The sequence below is a fragment of a genome, unplaced genomic scaffold (genome assembly GCF_019419815.1).
Source record: "Pyrus x bretschneideri cultivar Hongxiangsu unplaced genomic scaffold, Pyrus_bretschneideri_v1 Contig54, whole genome shotgun sequence".
Lineage (NCBI taxonomy): Eukaryota > Viridiplantae > Streptophyta > Magnoliopsida > Rosales > Rosaceae > Pyrus > Pyrus x bretschneideri.
In genome coordinates, this window is record NW_025999792.1 from 1,258,997 (window position 1) to 1,276,659 (window position 17,663).

Consider the following 17,663-nt stretch of genomic DNA (forward strand, 5'->3'; position numbering starts at 1 on the left):
TAATAAGAGAGCAAGAAAGTCAAGTGAATTGTGTCCATGGTGTATAATACATCCACAACATCATGGATGAATGATTGATCAGGCGTTTTAACTTGGTCACTTCTCACTTGGTTATATGGATAATTAGACCCAATAATTGAACTTTCTTCCCAACTTAAGAAATCATTCGGTAGAAAAAACAACTATGTACTTAAGGTTAATTAGTCCTTGTCACATGGTTGTGTTGCGAGCCAAGGACTTTTTATTGTCTAAGTTAGGCCTAGAGAATGAGTGAACAACTTGAGCTTTTTGGTAAAGAAACAGTTACCTGGTTAAAGGTGAATCATTAGGGAACATGTGGCGTCCCATGATTGATTAGTTTGAGACCCCTTATCTCTTCCATCAAGTCAATTAGCCATTTGATTATAGGAATTGTTATCTCATCATTGATCCTACATGATCAATTTTTATCTACCCTTGTTGAGCTTACCCTTTCATCAAGCCTTGCTAGGTATTAGTTAAATGGCCAACCTGTTGAATGAGGCGTCTCGGCAAATTTATCGTGGCCGCACCGGTCTCTTGCAGACGTGAGCTGGGCTTCCCGTGTCCGTCTGGTTCTCTTGTGTACGTACTTAATCAGGTATTATTTTTATTTATTTTTTGTTACCACAAGCTGACTTCTCATTATTCGTGGTGATGAAGTTGAAATTTTTTATTGCCAAATAGTCTTCATGAGTCCACGGTGCGCAATGTGGCTGATATTTCACATATATGTAATAGTCATTGACGTAGCGTTTGGTTTTATGCTCGGACAATCATTCAGATTTTTTACATTTTACCCAATAATTTCCATTGTGTCTTGCTTTGACTGAATGGATGGTTGATGGATTATACTTTGATCGGTTGTTTTTCTCCAACATTTGTCCCAACTGTTGAGATTGTCTTGTTATGAATAAATACGTGTTCCCTTTCAGTGTGAAAAATATTTGGTCTTGTAGTCTTCAAAATAATTAAGTTAGGGGCTACTGAATTAAGTATGAAATGGCCAGTACTTTTATATAAGATATCAGGATGAGCTCTTCCACCTATATATGCATGCAACAATATGTTGATCATATCACCAATACGAATTCGGGATATCCTAGCTAGGGTAAAACAAGTTATAAAAACATTTAGGAGGTTAAGATGTTAGGGAATTTAGGAAAATGCGGATTGGTACATCTTTCTCTAATAAATTACATGCATTCTTAATTTTATTTAGTTAACTATTGTTGGCGTAGCTACTGTTAAAAGCATGACAAACAGTTCCTAGTGCGTTTTCTCTGTAGCTGTTATTCCTTTTTCTTGTGGTGCTGAAATGACCACAACTTAAGAAAGATTTAGAATGATACTTGCACGATGACTGATGTAAAGTCTCGACTCTCTGATATTGGCCTATATAAACATCCACTTTAACCCCTCACGAACGCATCCTCTCTCTCTCTCTCTCTCTCTCTCTCTCTCTCTCTCTCTCAAAAATGAGAACAAGGAGCTCAAGAATTACATGGAGAGTTGGGTCTAAGAAGAGAAAGCTAAGGCTTTCCTTGGTTAGAAGCTCCAAGGCCGCCAAATCTTCTGTAGAAAGGAGTCTTTTGGAGCTCCAAACGATCATCCCCGGGTGCAGTGCTATTAACAGGAAACCAGAAATCATGTTCCAAGAGATTTTTAATTACATTTGTCTCCTTGAAGCTAAAGTGGATATTCTCAGAATTCTGGCCTCTTCATTTGGTGTCTAAGAAGAAATCGTTGTCACCCCCTCTTTCTGCAAAGAGCAACGGAGTCAGGGACAGGCTTGTGAAAGAGACGATAGAAAGATGCAATTCTGTGTAATACTTACCATCATGTATTCTATTTAACTTACATGCATATATTTGTAGAAGAAGTATGAGTAAATTTAAGCCTGTTCGCTTTAAGACATTAGTCTTAATGATTCTTACTTACTTGACCCGTTTGGTATTCTTAAAAATTGAACTAGAAAAGTATGATTCTTTTTGAAATCATAGTTTTCTACTACAAATCTTCACTCTAAAAAACTGGTTTGATAGTAGAACATATTGACGGATTCTCTAAATAAATAAAAAATATCACATTTAAAAATTCCACTATATTTGATTAAGGAAAATAAATTTAGAATTTGGAAAAAAGTTAGAATTTAAAATTTCTGTGTGGGATCTCCAATTCCCTAGATTAAGTTCCATATAATTAATTGTCATTTTCAATTATTATATTAACACCCACATATTGTTGAATAAACCCCACATACTTAATACATTCCACATTTTTTTTAATTAAAAATTATCTTAACAAACCCCACATACTTTCCCATAATACCCTCATAACCCACCCACATTCTCAACATACACCTCACATTTTCTCCATACACCTCACCTTTTCTTTACACCCCACATTTTTCAAATCTTATAACAGTCATTTTTAAACGTCTTAGGATTTTGTTTTTCGTTCTACTCTATTATTTTTTGTTCATTTTTAAACGGCTTAGTTGGCTCATTGAACTGTGACTCAAGTTTACAACTTCACCATCCGAATCGCGCTCTAACATCTTGGAAATTAAACACCTTATTATTTTGTTTATTTGTTCTACTCTGTTGTTCAGGCAAGGGCTTGCCTGTGTAGTCTATTAATTTTCGATGGTGATTTTGATACATGTGAACTTTTAAGTTGTGCTTTGATGTAGTGTCTTAAGAAGCAATATCTAACCCGTGTAATGAATCCAAAAGCTCTTACGAATTTGTAGGCATTTTTCATATGAAAAATTATGGTTTGCTAACAAATTTTATAGCTTTCGGATATCTGTGTTCATCCAATTTTTAGTATTCATGCTTCCTAGATGCTATCTACTTTCTATTCTGCAAGATAAACCTAGTTGAAAATAACCATAAAAAAATGGAGGGTGGGAGGAGTTTTGATAGTAGAAGAAGATAAATAATAAAAGTGATTTGTGGTGTATTTAGAAAATTTTTATTTTTTTAAAACTAACAAGGTGAAAATTGTCATTGCATAGTAGGATACATAAATCATTTAGTATTAAAATTTAATGTAGGGAGCATTCAACATTTTGTTGCTAATATAAAAAACCTTTCAATTTCTAGGAGTGAGTTTAAGAACAAAAAATACAAGAAACTCAACAATGAGTGACCATAGTCACCACATGTTACCACCACATACAATTGTCACACCCACCACTGTCGCATCCACCACCGACCAAAATCATCATCATCACCACAACCACGACACAATATCATCACCATGACCACTGCCACGACTACATACTTTTGTCGTTGCTGGCTACCACCACATACCATAAACCCAGTCGCCACTGTTGCACCATCATCACCTCCATTGCCACCGTTACTACTAACACATTTTTTAACAAATATCTCTCATTTATATATTAATGACTATATATACATTATATTCTATATTTAAATTTTATTGATCTTTTAAGTTAGTCAAAGAAGAAAATCCACAAAATTCTAACAAATAGAATTTTATTATTTCAAATTCTGTCATTTGAAATCTCTTTGTCTATGAGGTCTAGTTTTATTGTTTGGCTTCCCTTGTCAAATGTTGTAAATTGTACCACACATACTCTAGTAAGATTTAGGGTTTAAATGCTTTTGTGGGATCATGCTGCTGGAAATATTTATATCAAGAGCTTAACTTCTCACATCAAAGATTTTTTCATTCATATGCATTTCATGCCATTATTTCAAGTTCATTATGTCTAGTGGTTCTGTCTTGTCAGAACTTCTCGCTGCTTTCCAGCGAGCTGGGCACACACTTTAAGACAACCCACATTGGCTTTTTGACAGCTTTTTTTCGACAGTGTTTTTCAAACCTAGATCTTTTTAGATTGTGTTTGCACATGACACATGTCTTTTCTTGTCCCATTTCTTGTCTGAAACAAAGCCCACTATAAAAGCTTCATCCAGGGTTTCATTTTCACTTGGCTAGGAGATTTTTACTTTCTGATAAGGGTTGTTTTCAACTGTGAGCTACCCCTAGGTTCTTACTTGAAAACCCTAGCCACAAAATCACATGCATGCACTAAACACCTACATCATTGTGTATTTGGGTAGCATTGCTTTTGTGATTTTGATCTTTGTTTCAAGTCAAGTATTTCTAAGTTTCAAATCTTTGAACTGACCTCTTTTTGGATTCACGTCAGTTTCATCTTTCAAGTATTTGACTGGTGGAGTTGACTAGACATCGAATCCTGATTTGCATCAACTTCATCATATCATCATTTGCATAAGTTGATTTGATTTTGGTGCCACAAACTGAAGAGATCAGGAGGAGCTGCCACTTCATGAAGATCAAAGGAGTCCATCTCATGAAAGGCAAGGTTGCACAAAGGTATAAGTTGCTCCGTATATTAGGATCTAAGAATTAAGCTTGTGTGGTTACTTTGTAAGAATCTTGTTTTCACTAATGGATTGGACTCGGTGGAGAGTCTCGGGTTTTTTAACCTAGAGGCAAATTTTTCAGACCAAAAACATCCCGTGCAATTTATTGCTTTTCTAGTTTACTTATCTTACCATTTGCTTGTAATATATGTTCATCATTATTTGCAAAGAGATAAGTCCATGAACTAAGACTGTCAGAGTTAAAATGTGCACTAAAATGGATCTTAGTTAACTGCTCGTAACATTGTAGTATACTGAATATCTGATACCAGGTGGAATATTGTAGTTAACTAAATATCAGATATTTAGTTTGCTCGGAACATTGTAGTTAACTGCTCGGATATTTAGTCAGCTACATTTTTAAATTGCAGGCTATTCCACTTGGTACCAATTTCAATTGGTATTAAAGCTTTGCTCTAGATATATATATATATATATATATATATATATATAATGATTTCTGGGAGCTACTGGTATTGAGTGGAATCTCACCATGGATCGTGATCGTATTTCAAGATCTTGCAACTCTCCTCCGTTCTTTGATATAATTCCAAATATAAACAGAACTAAATCCTAAAATTACTACTTTCAACTATGAATTATAATATTAATTTTGACAACAATTGTAATTAGATCAAAAATCCTAAAATTAGTATAATTTCAACCAAAATCTTAAGTCTAAACATTAATTTAAAACTTTAACTAAATCCAACCATTTAGTACTACGGTCTATTGGTATTCCTCTTCACTTGTAAGTGAGAGGTTTTAGGTTCGATTTTTACCAAGGGCAGAAGTTGAACTAGATTATTATGGCAAGTTCATTGTAAGGCTTGGCTTACTCTCTCACCCTTTAGTGTAGATATTATTATTTGTTCAAAAAAAAAAAATAATAATAATAAATAAATAAATAAATAAACTTTAACTAAATCCTAAAATTACTAATATTCAAATTAATAACCAAAACAAAAATTATTAATTTTAAATTAGCGTTTTTCCGAAGAGCTCTAAAGCCATCAGGCTTCCGCCCAAAACTTAGCATTTTTCCGAAGGGCTCTAAAGCCTTGTTTCCATGTCCATGAATTCCGTATCCTGCAATTATCACGTTCCATGAAGGCACATCCTTCTTACTTAACCGATCAAAAACCCTATGAGATAGTTTTATGCAGCCACTTTTTGCATACTATCTATGAGAGAACAACCAACAAACAAGCCTTCTGTAAGGCGATATATCTTTCAGAGAAAAACAACGAAGTTCTTTTCCTAAGCGCAAAGCTGACAGTTGCGAACAAGCCCCAAACATGCTCCTTGTAGAAATTTCACATGGTAGGATTTTGTCAGACAGTATATCAAGGGCTTCATCGGGAAGTACAGTATGAGTGTAACCGGTGATCATTGCATTCCAAGACACTTACGTTTATCTTCCATCCTATCAAATAGTACTCTTGCAGATGATAATTTACCGCAATGGATGTAAAGGGACAGAAAATGAAATACCAATGAATGAATCCGTTTCTAACCCCTTAATTACGTAGCACAAATCCACCACTGGCAGAAGGCCGCTTGCTTTTTGTTTTTTTTTTTTTTTTTTTCCACAATATATACTTGTGGGTTTTTAACCCATGTTGATAACATATAACTATACATTTCTGATATTTAGGCCATGGCAATTAGTTTCAGATATGTCGCCTTACAGATACATTTCTGATATTTAGGCCCAGGACATTTTTTATTTTTATTTTATTTCTCTCCTTACGTGATTTTCATGTGAAGAAAGATAACGGTTTTCTCTCAAATACGTGATGGAGAAGGTTAGGTAAGATGAAAGTTGGTGATTTAGAAGTGGTTCGGTAATTACCATATTAACCTCATCTTATTGAAAAAAAAAAATTGGCAGGAACAACAACCAGAAAAAAAGGCAGGGAAAAATCATTTTCGCGTAAATTTAAAATTTGTGGACTCAAGCAGGCTTCTAGGAGCTAGAATATTTGTTTTGACACATAATCAAATTGTTTGGTTTCACACAAATTGAAGACGACAATTGTATTTATCAAAAGGTTGACAGGAGTGCAGTAATGTTCCTTGTATTGTATTGAGATGACATACTACTATTTGGGATAGATACTACAGTGCTTTCTTCTGTAGAAGTGTGGTTGTCCAAAAACCTTCCACATGAAAGATTTAGGATGCGCATCTTATGTACTTGGGATATAACTTTATCATAATAGATCTAGAAAATTAATCGATTATTCCAATATATATACATAGATAAGGTGTTAAGTAGGTTCAAAATGGAAAAATCTAAGAAATGTTATCTTCATGTGAGAAATGAAATTAACCTTTCTAAGTTCATGAGATCTAAGAATCCTAAAGAGGTGCATCAAATGAATAAGATTCGTTATGCTGTTATGCTTCTGCAATAGGAAGTTTCATATACACTATGATATGCACAAGGCTAGATATCTCATATGTTGTGAGCATTACTAGTCGATATCAATCTAACTCTCGATTAGAACATTGGACAACTGTCAAGAATGTCCTAAAGTATCTGAAAGAACTAAGGATATATTCCTCGTTTATGGAGGTGATTTGGATTTGCGAGTGGAAGCCTATACACATGCTAATTTCCAATTTGACGTTGATTGTAGAAGTTCCAACTCCGAATTTGTGTTTGCTTTGAATGGTGGAGCTGTCAGTTGGAAGAGCAAGAAACATAATGCATTGTTGATGACACTGATAGGCGCATATTTATGCGACTTTGTTATCTTATTTCTTTGCATTTACTTCGTTAATTTCCATTATTTGTGGTAATTTATGTTAGTTTCGTATTATTGTATGTCTAGCTGGTAAAGATGACAATAAATAGTCAAATGGAGCAATTTGGAGCAGTTTTGGACTTGGATTGGATAGCATGCGTGGATAGCATTTGGGTTGGACGTTTTTGGTGTTTAAATGGTGTTAGACATGTGCTAAACTCTGGAGAAATTAAAGTTGAGGCTTGGAAGACAAGGAATTACACAAGAAAAAGGAATCCTAGTGGGAGGAGCATTATCTTATCCTATCTTATCCAATCTTACCTTATTTTATCCAGATTCATCTTATCCTTATCCTATCTTATCCAAACCTTATCCTATTTTATCTTATGTCTAGCAACAAGGAGGAATCCTAATCATATTCCAACACTTTCTACCGGATTTTTAGAGTCCTAAAATAACTCAAAAACGCCAAAACCCTTTCCTCCTTGGATTCAACCATTTCCCCCTATATATATGAAATTCCTGCAGTGATTTAGAGGGTGCCATGCCTACCATTCATCCATTGAAGTTGCTGGAATTTTCAGAGTTCATTCTATCTTTGTTTTAAGTTTCAATGTTTATTTAGGTTGCTTTTCAGTTATGATGAACATGTGTAACTAAGTTTCTTTTTAGCTAAAGGTGAATTCGAAGCCATGATCATATGTTTTATATAAATTGATTACATCCAGTTATTGTTTCATAAAACATGAATGCGATTTACTTATCTGCTTTATAGAGAAATTATTCTTGTATGTTTATTAAGGGTGCACACTTAGTTTGCATGCAAGGATTTGATGCTAGAATATAAGGGAATTTCACCTAATCGTTATGAACTTATATTTGCAAGTAGTAAAAGTCACTAGTCATGATTGAGTTAAGTAAATTCTTGGTAGGAGTATCATGTATTTCATAGTTACGAATACTTTGTCAATGCTTATGATTTTCACAAAACTTAATGATCTTTGAGATGTATCTCTATTATGTTTTTCATAGTTAGGGAACTTGAGAAGAATAATTTGGTTGTGTCGCTGAGTCCAATTCAATGAACTTAGGAAAATCTGAGAGTTAATTAGTGTTGTTCACAATTAATTTGGGGTATTGTCATTCATGGTTTATAGGAAGAATAATTGGAAATCGATTTGTATGCATATGTTTCATGTGTGGAGAAGAATCCTCTAGCTATCCTTTCATCCATATTTCATTCACAGCTTAATTTACTTGCTGCCATTTAATTTTCTTTTAGTTAAATTCGTCCAAAATCTTCCCCCTCATTGTTTTGTTGTTAGTTTAGCTTAGGTTTTAGTTTTTAAGTTTAATTTGTGTTGATTAGCATCCCTTCTAATCCCCGGAATAGAACGATCCCTACTTACTCATACTACAATAGTCTAAATTATAGGGTTTAATTTGTGTGTTAGTTTCTACCACATCAACTAAGTCAGAATATTTCACTACAAGCCGGCAAAGAGGTATTCTGGATGAAGAAGTTCATTACTGTACTTGGAGTGACTCCCACCATCGAATCAGCAGTAACTGTGACAACAGTGAGGTGATAGCTCAAGCTAGGGAACCCAAGGCTCATCAAAAGAACAAACATTTCGACAAACACTTCAATATCATTATACAATATGTTGCCCAGGGGAAAGTCAACATCCTTAAGCACAGAACATAGAAGATCCACTAACCAAGCCAATGTCTCAAGTCTAGCTTGGCCGTCACATGGAAAATGGTATTAGATACATTGGGAGATGACTTTGAGTGCAAGTGAGAGATTGTTAGAAGTATGCCCTTAAATCCACTCATTTGATGTAATAGCTTTTGGAATACTTATTTTGTTAAGCTCTTATTTAGTTTAATGGAAGGACATTGTTTATTGTTGATCACAATTTAATGTATTATGTGATTAATCAATAACATAATCCAAGAAATGTAATCTACCTAAGAGATAAGTGATCTAAGTTAGATCAGCAAAACCCTTCTCTTATGTTCATTCCTAAAATATTCCTAACCATAAGATAAGGCTTGTAATGTTATGTCAACTCAATCGGAAGTATGACTAGTCACAAAGTCATTAGTGCTAGACACTAAGGCAAACATATAGGTGCTCCAAAGGGTGTTGAGTGCACTGAACAACGATCAATAGAGAGTTATGAATCTTCTAACATACATATTATGTAAGAACTCATTGGTTGCAATAATGAAAATATTTTGGGGTTAAATTCAATTAGGTATAACATATATAGATCGTATTGTAGATTTTTTTTTATTTAAATAACCATAAGAATGTAGAGACTCAAGATGAAATGTGTAGTCTCTCTCTCTAGATCAGCAAGATTCACGGATGAATTTTGAGAGGGACTTTAAATGGCCATACCTTTAAAGTCCCCATGAGGCGGAGTAGCTTTTCTTCATTCTATTAGGCAAAGCCAAAGACCATGGCCTCAAATTTGTCTTGTTATAGGACCCATTTGTTTTCCAGCACCACCACCCCGCCATATTTACCGGATCCTGCCAATTCCCACCTTTCTTTTCCTCCATGCCAATCAACCCACTTATATAAGGTAGGGTGGCAAGGGACTTGATTAATATCTCAAGCTGATCTAAATATTCACAATATCCGATCGATTTTGAGTTAGTTCGGCTGCTCGGTTGTCGGAGTTTGTACAAAATATTCACAATATCCGATCGATGTTGAGTTAGTTCGGCTGCTCGGTTGTCGGAGTTTGTACAATGGCCTGGTGTTTCATATATTTTGTCAAGGTATCAAATAGGCGGTTTAGTTGTTACTTGGTCCTATCTTGATTCATTTCCAACTACACCACTTGCAAGTCCAGTAGCCATAGGGCTTTATCATAAAAGCTCTTTGTATTATTAGTTGTAGAATTATTCATTTGTGAATAGCAATTTAATTCGTTAAATTTTCAATATGGGATTTTAAAATTCCTCAATACGATCGCTCACATGAGACTATTATTTAGTGCGTCAGAAGTGCAGCCAATCCTGCATTGGTAACCTTCTTTTTTTCTCAATTCTGTCTAGTGACTCATTCAAGAATGACTCCCCAATTGAAATAAGTGGTTCCAATCAAAGTTTTAAGCACATCTGGTAATTTTTTACACAACTAGTTAACCAGATCTGGAACGATACGAAAATACAAGTTTCGAGTCAATACATTAACTAATCAAGTTCTTAACATCCTTAACAGTTCTTAACAAGTTTATCACCAGGTAATCCATTTCAACCCAATAAGGAAAAAGTTGGTTTCATAATTTTAAACTAAAAGTTAAAACTTACTACAATAGCCGCAGTATGTGATAGCACATAAGTGAGATTAAAAAATTCCAAGCACATTAAAAATACCAAAGCATTTTAAAATTCATAATAAATAATTTTTAAGTATGAAAAAAGTGAACAAATATGCAAAAACTCGTGATCGCAACCTCTACGGTTTGATGATGGGTACATCGTCATTTGGATTTTTAGACCCTCTTAGCTTTAGTTAGCTTGGCTTGAATAAAGCTTTGGTTTCAAGAACGTACGGAGTTAGAGCTTTCCGTCATTCAGCAGTGGAATAGTTCCATGGTATTGATCATCCTACAAACCCTCATGAACACTATTTTTAAGGGGGAGTGCAAATTAATTAAAAATTCATAAAAATTATTGTACAAGTGTGAAAAATGACACACCCCGATCGAGATCAGGGCATGCTGGCTGTCACGTGAAGGTGACGTAACCATGTGCACAGTGTGGAAGCTAAAAAAAAATAGTAATATAAATGGTACGAATAAATAAAAATTAACTCTACACCAAGTAATAAAAACAAGTGCAAGCGAAAGTGCGACACTAAGTTCAGAGTATAAAGCCTAATGCAGTCCAAAAGGAAACGACACAACAAAAGTACACCCGAAGGTGGTCCTACAGTGGTGGTGGTGGTCTGTCAGATATGTCGGGGAAATCCTCAGGGAAGCCACCAAACGTTGCTAGCCAACTAGAACCTGGAGGGGCACAAAACAAAAGCGTGAGTGGGCAAAAACAAAGCTTTTCGAAAACGATTTTATAAATAAGTTCTAACCCTTGGCCGTAAAACCTGTATACTTCCCAGAAAATAGAACATATATATATATATATAAGTCACGCTCAAGAATATGCTATGCCAAAACCTCAAAGTAAAATGCAAGTGCTCAGGTAAAGTCATATCAATATCATAAAATCTGTTAGCCGGAGTCACCTAACGTGACTTGTACGGCTGAATGTAGAGCTCGAATCTCCATCTCACTAACTATACCTGCACACGAATCGGAACCACCTAAAGTGGTCTGTACGACAGGCCTGGGTGTAATATAAGTACGCTCTAGTGCTATGATCACGTGAAGGCTGGGTGAATAATCGCGGGTCACCTACGAGTCGGAACCACCTAAAGTGGTCTGTACGACAAGCCTGTGCACCTAACTTGGATCCAAGATGTGCGTGTTGTGCGGGAGGTGAACATCACGTGAAGGACTGTGCCCTACTCTGGGCGGGAGCACTAACACCGGGGGTGCAGGTTATGAGCTCTCTATGTAACTAGAAACACTACTGAACGTAAATGTAAAATCATACTCACCTGGCACTTACCTGTGCGTCCACGGCACCAATACACATGTATATATATATATAACTAAGAATGCATAAACGTACGACAACCAATAAACACGGCATAATAATGTAAAAATATTTTAATTCATTTTCTGGGAAACGTATAAGTATATAGGTATATACGGAAAACCAAAAGCCCACTCACTGGTAAGTAGAAGGGTCGTAACCCCCTTGCCTCGAGTGACCACGCTCGTCCTCGGGATAGGTTTCACCTATATGCGAAACAACTATAAAAACGTTAATTTTAAAACACATAGCCAACTTTTAGAAATAACTTCTCATACAATGCTCAAATGGGGTGTATGAATACACCAACGTGATCTACTCAACCTCAGGAACATCCCCATATTTTTAGAAAAAATTTCCACCGCCGCACGCGCCCCCACGCGCCGGCCAAGGCACGGCCACACGCGCCAGCCACGCACAGGCACGTGCTTGGCACGCTGACGGCGTCAGTTGACACCGTCAGGAATATTCCGTTATCTTTAACGGTTTTCGTCAACGGCGTTAGGAATATTCTGTCAGTTTTGACGGAATATTCTGTCGTCTTCTTCGGCGAGGCTCCGGCGCCGTCGCCGTCGGAAAATCGTGAAATTTTCAAATCGTGATATCTTCTTCGTTTTTCAACCAAATTTCACAAAATTGGTACCAAAATGAAGCTTACAACGAGAGGAACAAGATCATACCACTTTCAAGTGCTAAAATCCACAAAATCTCGCCTGAAAAATACCCCCAACTCCGGCCAACCTCGAAACTCACGATCCCGACGTCCAAAACCTTCAAACGAACCACCCCAAGCCTCCTAGGGACCTCACCAAGCTTCCTACAAGCTTGAAATTCCAAAAAACATGAGAAATTACGTGTGCATGAACAGTACCAAAATCGGGTATCTCGAGTTCGACGTGAAAACGAAGGTAACCTTACTTGAAATGGGTATGGTTGGACTCCTACGAGCCTCACGAGCATGGATATGTATTTTTTTTCTTCGATCTGTGAAGATTTGATGGGTTTGTGTGTGTGTCCGTATGTTGTATGGAAAATGGGAAGGGAGAGGGAGCTCGGGACAGGTGCAGGGATAGGGGGAAAGGCTGAGGAAGATTATGGGAGTGTGTGTGTGGTCCACAACCAGCCACACCAACTCAAAACAACCACACAATGTAAAGAAATCGCACTAGGGGCAAAATCGTCTTTTCACGCGTACGTTTTTAAAATTTCCGGAACGGGCTATCACAAAAAAATATGGAAACAGTATCAAATGCTTTGATTGCTTCCTCTACACTTAAACGATGGTTATGTCATCCTTTAGATTTTTAAAACCCTCCAAACGCTCATGGATAGTGATTTTTTAAGTGCAAAATTAATAATAGCTAATGTATGATTCTGAAAAATGTAAAAAAAAGTATACAATCACTCGTAATGACCAACTTTACAACTTTCTTGAATGGGTCAACTCCCACCATAATCGATAAACCTTACAGTTATATTTAACAATCAATTGTTGTTTACGCTCTATTCTTCTCACCGCATAATTTTATGTTTTTGAAAAACATGATCTTTTAGCATATGCAAACAAATGAACAGTTAAGATCATTGATATCACATTCTGATGTTTAGAGTTAACTTAAATATGAGTCAATGTTATATATTTTTTTTTGTAACAAATGATATTACCTAACTAAGGGGGAAAGAGGGTGGGTGGGCTTAGCCTCACAATGGACTAGCAATAATGTGGTTCAAATTTGCCTTTAGCAAGTATTGAAACTAAGACCTCTCACTTACAATGAGTTGATGTAATATAGTTTCTAAAGACTTTGTAAAACTATGAATATGATATATATAAACGATCCGAACTGTTCATCTTTCTACATCGGCTGAAAGATCATGTTTTCAAAAAATAAAATCTAAAAAAAACGAAATTCAGTAAGAAGAATGGAGCGTAAACACCAAAAAAACCAATACGAGTGCCAGGTCTAATTTTAAGTAACAGAACTTGCTAGTGAGTGCTTATAAGAAATGTGCATGTGAAGAAAAGAAAATGCGAAAATCATTTTCTAAAAGGGAAAACCATGGTGCTGCATTAGTCAAAATTCTATATTTTTTAAAAGTATTGTCAAATTCGCAAGTTATGTTGGGATGAAAACTTAAAATAAATGATACACACATTTTTTTTTTTTTTTTTTACACTTTTGTTTTATTTTTCGTTTGATTTATTCAGTTTGATAGCCAAAAATCAAAAAAAATGTGCAAATCACCTCCCAATTAAAGTGAGCATAAGCTAATATGTTGACATATAACTTAACGTTTGACAATTCCCTCTTGTTTTTCTTTTCTTCTTCTTCTTTCAGTGTGGGTGGTGGGGTTTTACAAAATCAGATTTTTCAATTTGTTTTTTCTTTCTTATTTTCCACCATAGTAGTAGTACTACCTCAAATCAACTTCCAAAGGGGACCGCAAGCTCATTCATGAGGAACCATTTAGTGAGCTTATGTCCGCATTCACAACAGGTTACGAAAAATTAGGCTTGCATTACACTTAATAAGCGACCTTTATTTTACATACTTACAGATCTATGAGCGAGTTAGCAAATTTCATTTTTAAAAGTGGCAGTTCTAATTTATGCGGCAATCCTTAATTCCTCATTTGTTAGAGAGAACTGACTTGAATGACAGTGTCTTTATTTTTTCTAAGTCGATGATTTCTAATGAAGAACAGTTATCTCAACTTTAGGACTAGTTTAATATTGCTGTGAGATTATACAACTATAAAATAAAATTGTTGAGTGTTTTTTTAATTTTTTTTTTTGTAAAAGTGCTTTTACAGAAAAAAAAAAAAAAAAAAAACAGTATCTGAGTATTTGGTATATAATCTTTTATATAAATTGTTGTGAATATGTTAAATGACTAAGAAGAATATGGTATTTAATGTGATATAATAATTGCCAAGAATAATGTAGGGCAAAGATTGTAATACGTTACTATTTTTTGAAGATTTGATGTTTCAGATTTTTTAATAAGTTACTCTTTTTTTAAAAGGATCACATTCCCAAATCATTCCTTAGTCTTACTACATTTCTTCAACTTGGACAAGATATAGAAATTCTCAATTTTTATTTTTATTTTTTCAAAATACATTCAATATACTAAATAATCATAACCAAACTCATCAAACTCTAAAAATTTATCGCTCAAACCCATTCTTTGACAAACTTTTGAAATTTTACTTTTCATCTTAAATTTATTTTGAGGCTCAACAAGTGCATGCTTAATAGATGTAGAGTAGATAAATAACTAATATTTTAATAAAATTTATTCCGAGACCCAATTTCTTTCATATTCTCTAGCTAGGGTTTGAGTGGTGGGTCATTCCCACCATGTGCTTCCATGTGCTGTGTCTTACTCTCAAAGTCCCACACCTCCCGTCCTTTCACCACATAAATTAGGGGTTTCTGCGCATTCTTCTCCTTCTCATTCCCTCTCTCTCTCTCTCTCTTTCTCTTACTCTCTCTCAAACTTTCTTGGATCTATAGAAGAACTGCATCGCTCTGCAAAATTTGTCTGTCATATTCATATAGACCTCCCATGAATTTCTCTCCTATCCCTGTCCAATAGAAGAGAAATCTAGCATACATTTTTTTTTCCTTTTCATAACCAAGGTATTTGTGTTTCTAAATATTACCGCATCATATATTGTTCTTACAAAAACCTAATTCATGATTCCGTACATTTTGCAGAATGCGCAATTTTAGTTCTTGTTGTATCAAGCAAGAATTTCTGAAGAAATGGATAAAGGGTCTCCAAGTATGCAATAGCAGCACCACCTGTTCAAAAAAGAAGATGACCAACTTAGACAGAAAGAAGGCTATCAAGTTATCAGCAGATATAGCCATGGCTTCTACAAGAAATGGTACTACACGTTGGAGCCACGCCGTCATAGCCAATGCTACCCACAGCAACGGTGACAATAACAGAATCTTCTTTGAGCGTATACTGGGTGGTGGTGATGGTGGTGGTCGTCATTGTCCCGAGCACTGTGGGAGAACGAAAGCTTCGAGATCAGTGTCATCAGTGATGCACAAGAAGATCTTGAAGAAGAGCCGGAGGGTATGTAGTAGAACTGTGCTGGGGAGGAAACATAACCTAGCAAAAACCCATTCCATTGCAAAGAAATTGGTCCGGAAAAAAACACAAGTGCTCAAGAGTCTTGTTCCTGGAGGAGAATCCATGGATGAGCTCTCTTTGGTTGTGGAAACCCTAGATTATATCGTGTCTCTGCGAACTCAGGTTGAGGTAATGCGGTGTCTTGCCACCACCGCGGAGTTAATAAATGGTACATAAGAATAATATCGATGGTACTAAATTAATTAATTACTTGATCCATCTTATTAATTATATATTACGTTTTTTTAATTTCTCTTCATTTTCCTTTTTTTCCTTTTTGTCACTTTATTCAATAGTTTAGTGATAGCTAGTTATTTCGATATGTAGCTGTAACTTTAAGGTGCCCAGTATTGTACAGATCGAAGAATGCATATCAGTAATCGAAGCTTGGAATTTTAATGTTTAATTAACTTGTCAGTTATCTTGATACACAAGATTTTTTTTTTTTTTTACTAGCTAAATAACACTCGGTTACAGTTTAAATTTTCAATTGATCGAGCTTTATGCTTGCAGTGTGTGACCAAGATATCGAAAACTATATCAATCACATTATTCACATATTAACAACCGTATGTTTGCAATATCGATATTGTCAGTCCTCATTTGTTGACACTCTCAACCAAATAGTAAGGCGTGGTCCAAACAGTAAGGCCCGAGGAGAGGCATGAGTGGAGCGCATGAGCGGGAAAAGAGTTTAGACAATACACGAGGAAGGTGAATCATTTAAGTTTTGCATATAGAATATTTGCTTTGTGTTTATCATGAGTAGATTGTTTAGATCTAATTCAATGGCCAGCACTAGCTCCAGATCCAACTTAGGAACTATACCAGATATTATAAATGAAGAACAAAAACTTGATTTTCAAACTGATGAAAGTATTGATTTTGGTGATTGGAATATTCCAAAAGTTTCAAGCAAAAATATTTACAAGAAAAAATGGTCTTTGACCTCTTTTAAATCTGAACATCATGTTAAAACAGTTGAAAAGGCTTATGCTCTTAGTAAAGAACATGAGACTTGTCAATTATTTTCTTCTGAACAAATTAAATCCCATAGGAAAGATGGTCATAACTATATTCATATTGGTTTAGTTCAAATAGCCGTTAAACCATTAACAAGAAAAGGTCTTAATACCTCTATTCTTTTGTGTCTCCGAGATGCTAGATTCACTGACTTCAGTGATAGTATACTTGGAATGATTGAATCCAATCTTTATAATGGACCTATCCATTTTGATTGTTTCCCAGATCTCACCATAAGTCTTTCAGATCCACACATGCTGAAAGCACTCACGCTTAATATTAAAACTTCAGGATACCAAGTCCTAGAAGGAACACAGCTCTTGGCACTTATTTACAGAGTTTATTACAAAGTCACTAGCACAAATATGAATTTTCAAGCTTTAACCAAAAGTCCTCATGACCATACACTTTTAATCCAAACAGCCCAAGAAAATGCGAACATAAAGGTCCCTAGAACCATTAGGTGGTCAGACATTAGTCTACCTTCAGATTGGTGTTTAGTCAATGAGAGTAAGCCAGTAGCTATCCAAAACAGCCTTGCCAATCTTGACAATGTTGAACAATATTTTGATGGTACAGTAAAGATTAATTTCGATCTACCAGCAAGGAGATCT

The 17,663-nt window shown here is 35.4% G+C and overlaps 1 protein-coding gene across 1 annotated transcript; it reads left to right on the top strand.

Moving 5' to 3' along the window:
* The first annotated feature begins 15,328 nt into the window (after window positions 1-15,328).
* On the top strand, window positions 15,329-16,432 carry LOC103935724 (transcription factor IBH1-like 1). The gene is made up of 2 exons (XM_009345532.3): window positions 15,329-15,521; window positions 15,600-16,432. The coding sequence occupies exon 2, from the start codon at window positions 15,601-15,603 to the stop codon at window positions 16,201-16,203; it is 603 nt and encodes a 200-aa protein (XP_009343807.1). The 5' UTR covers window positions 15,329-15,521; window position 15,600; the 3' UTR covers window positions 16,204-16,432.
* The last annotated feature ends 1,231 nt before the right edge of the window (window positions 16,433-17,663 follow it).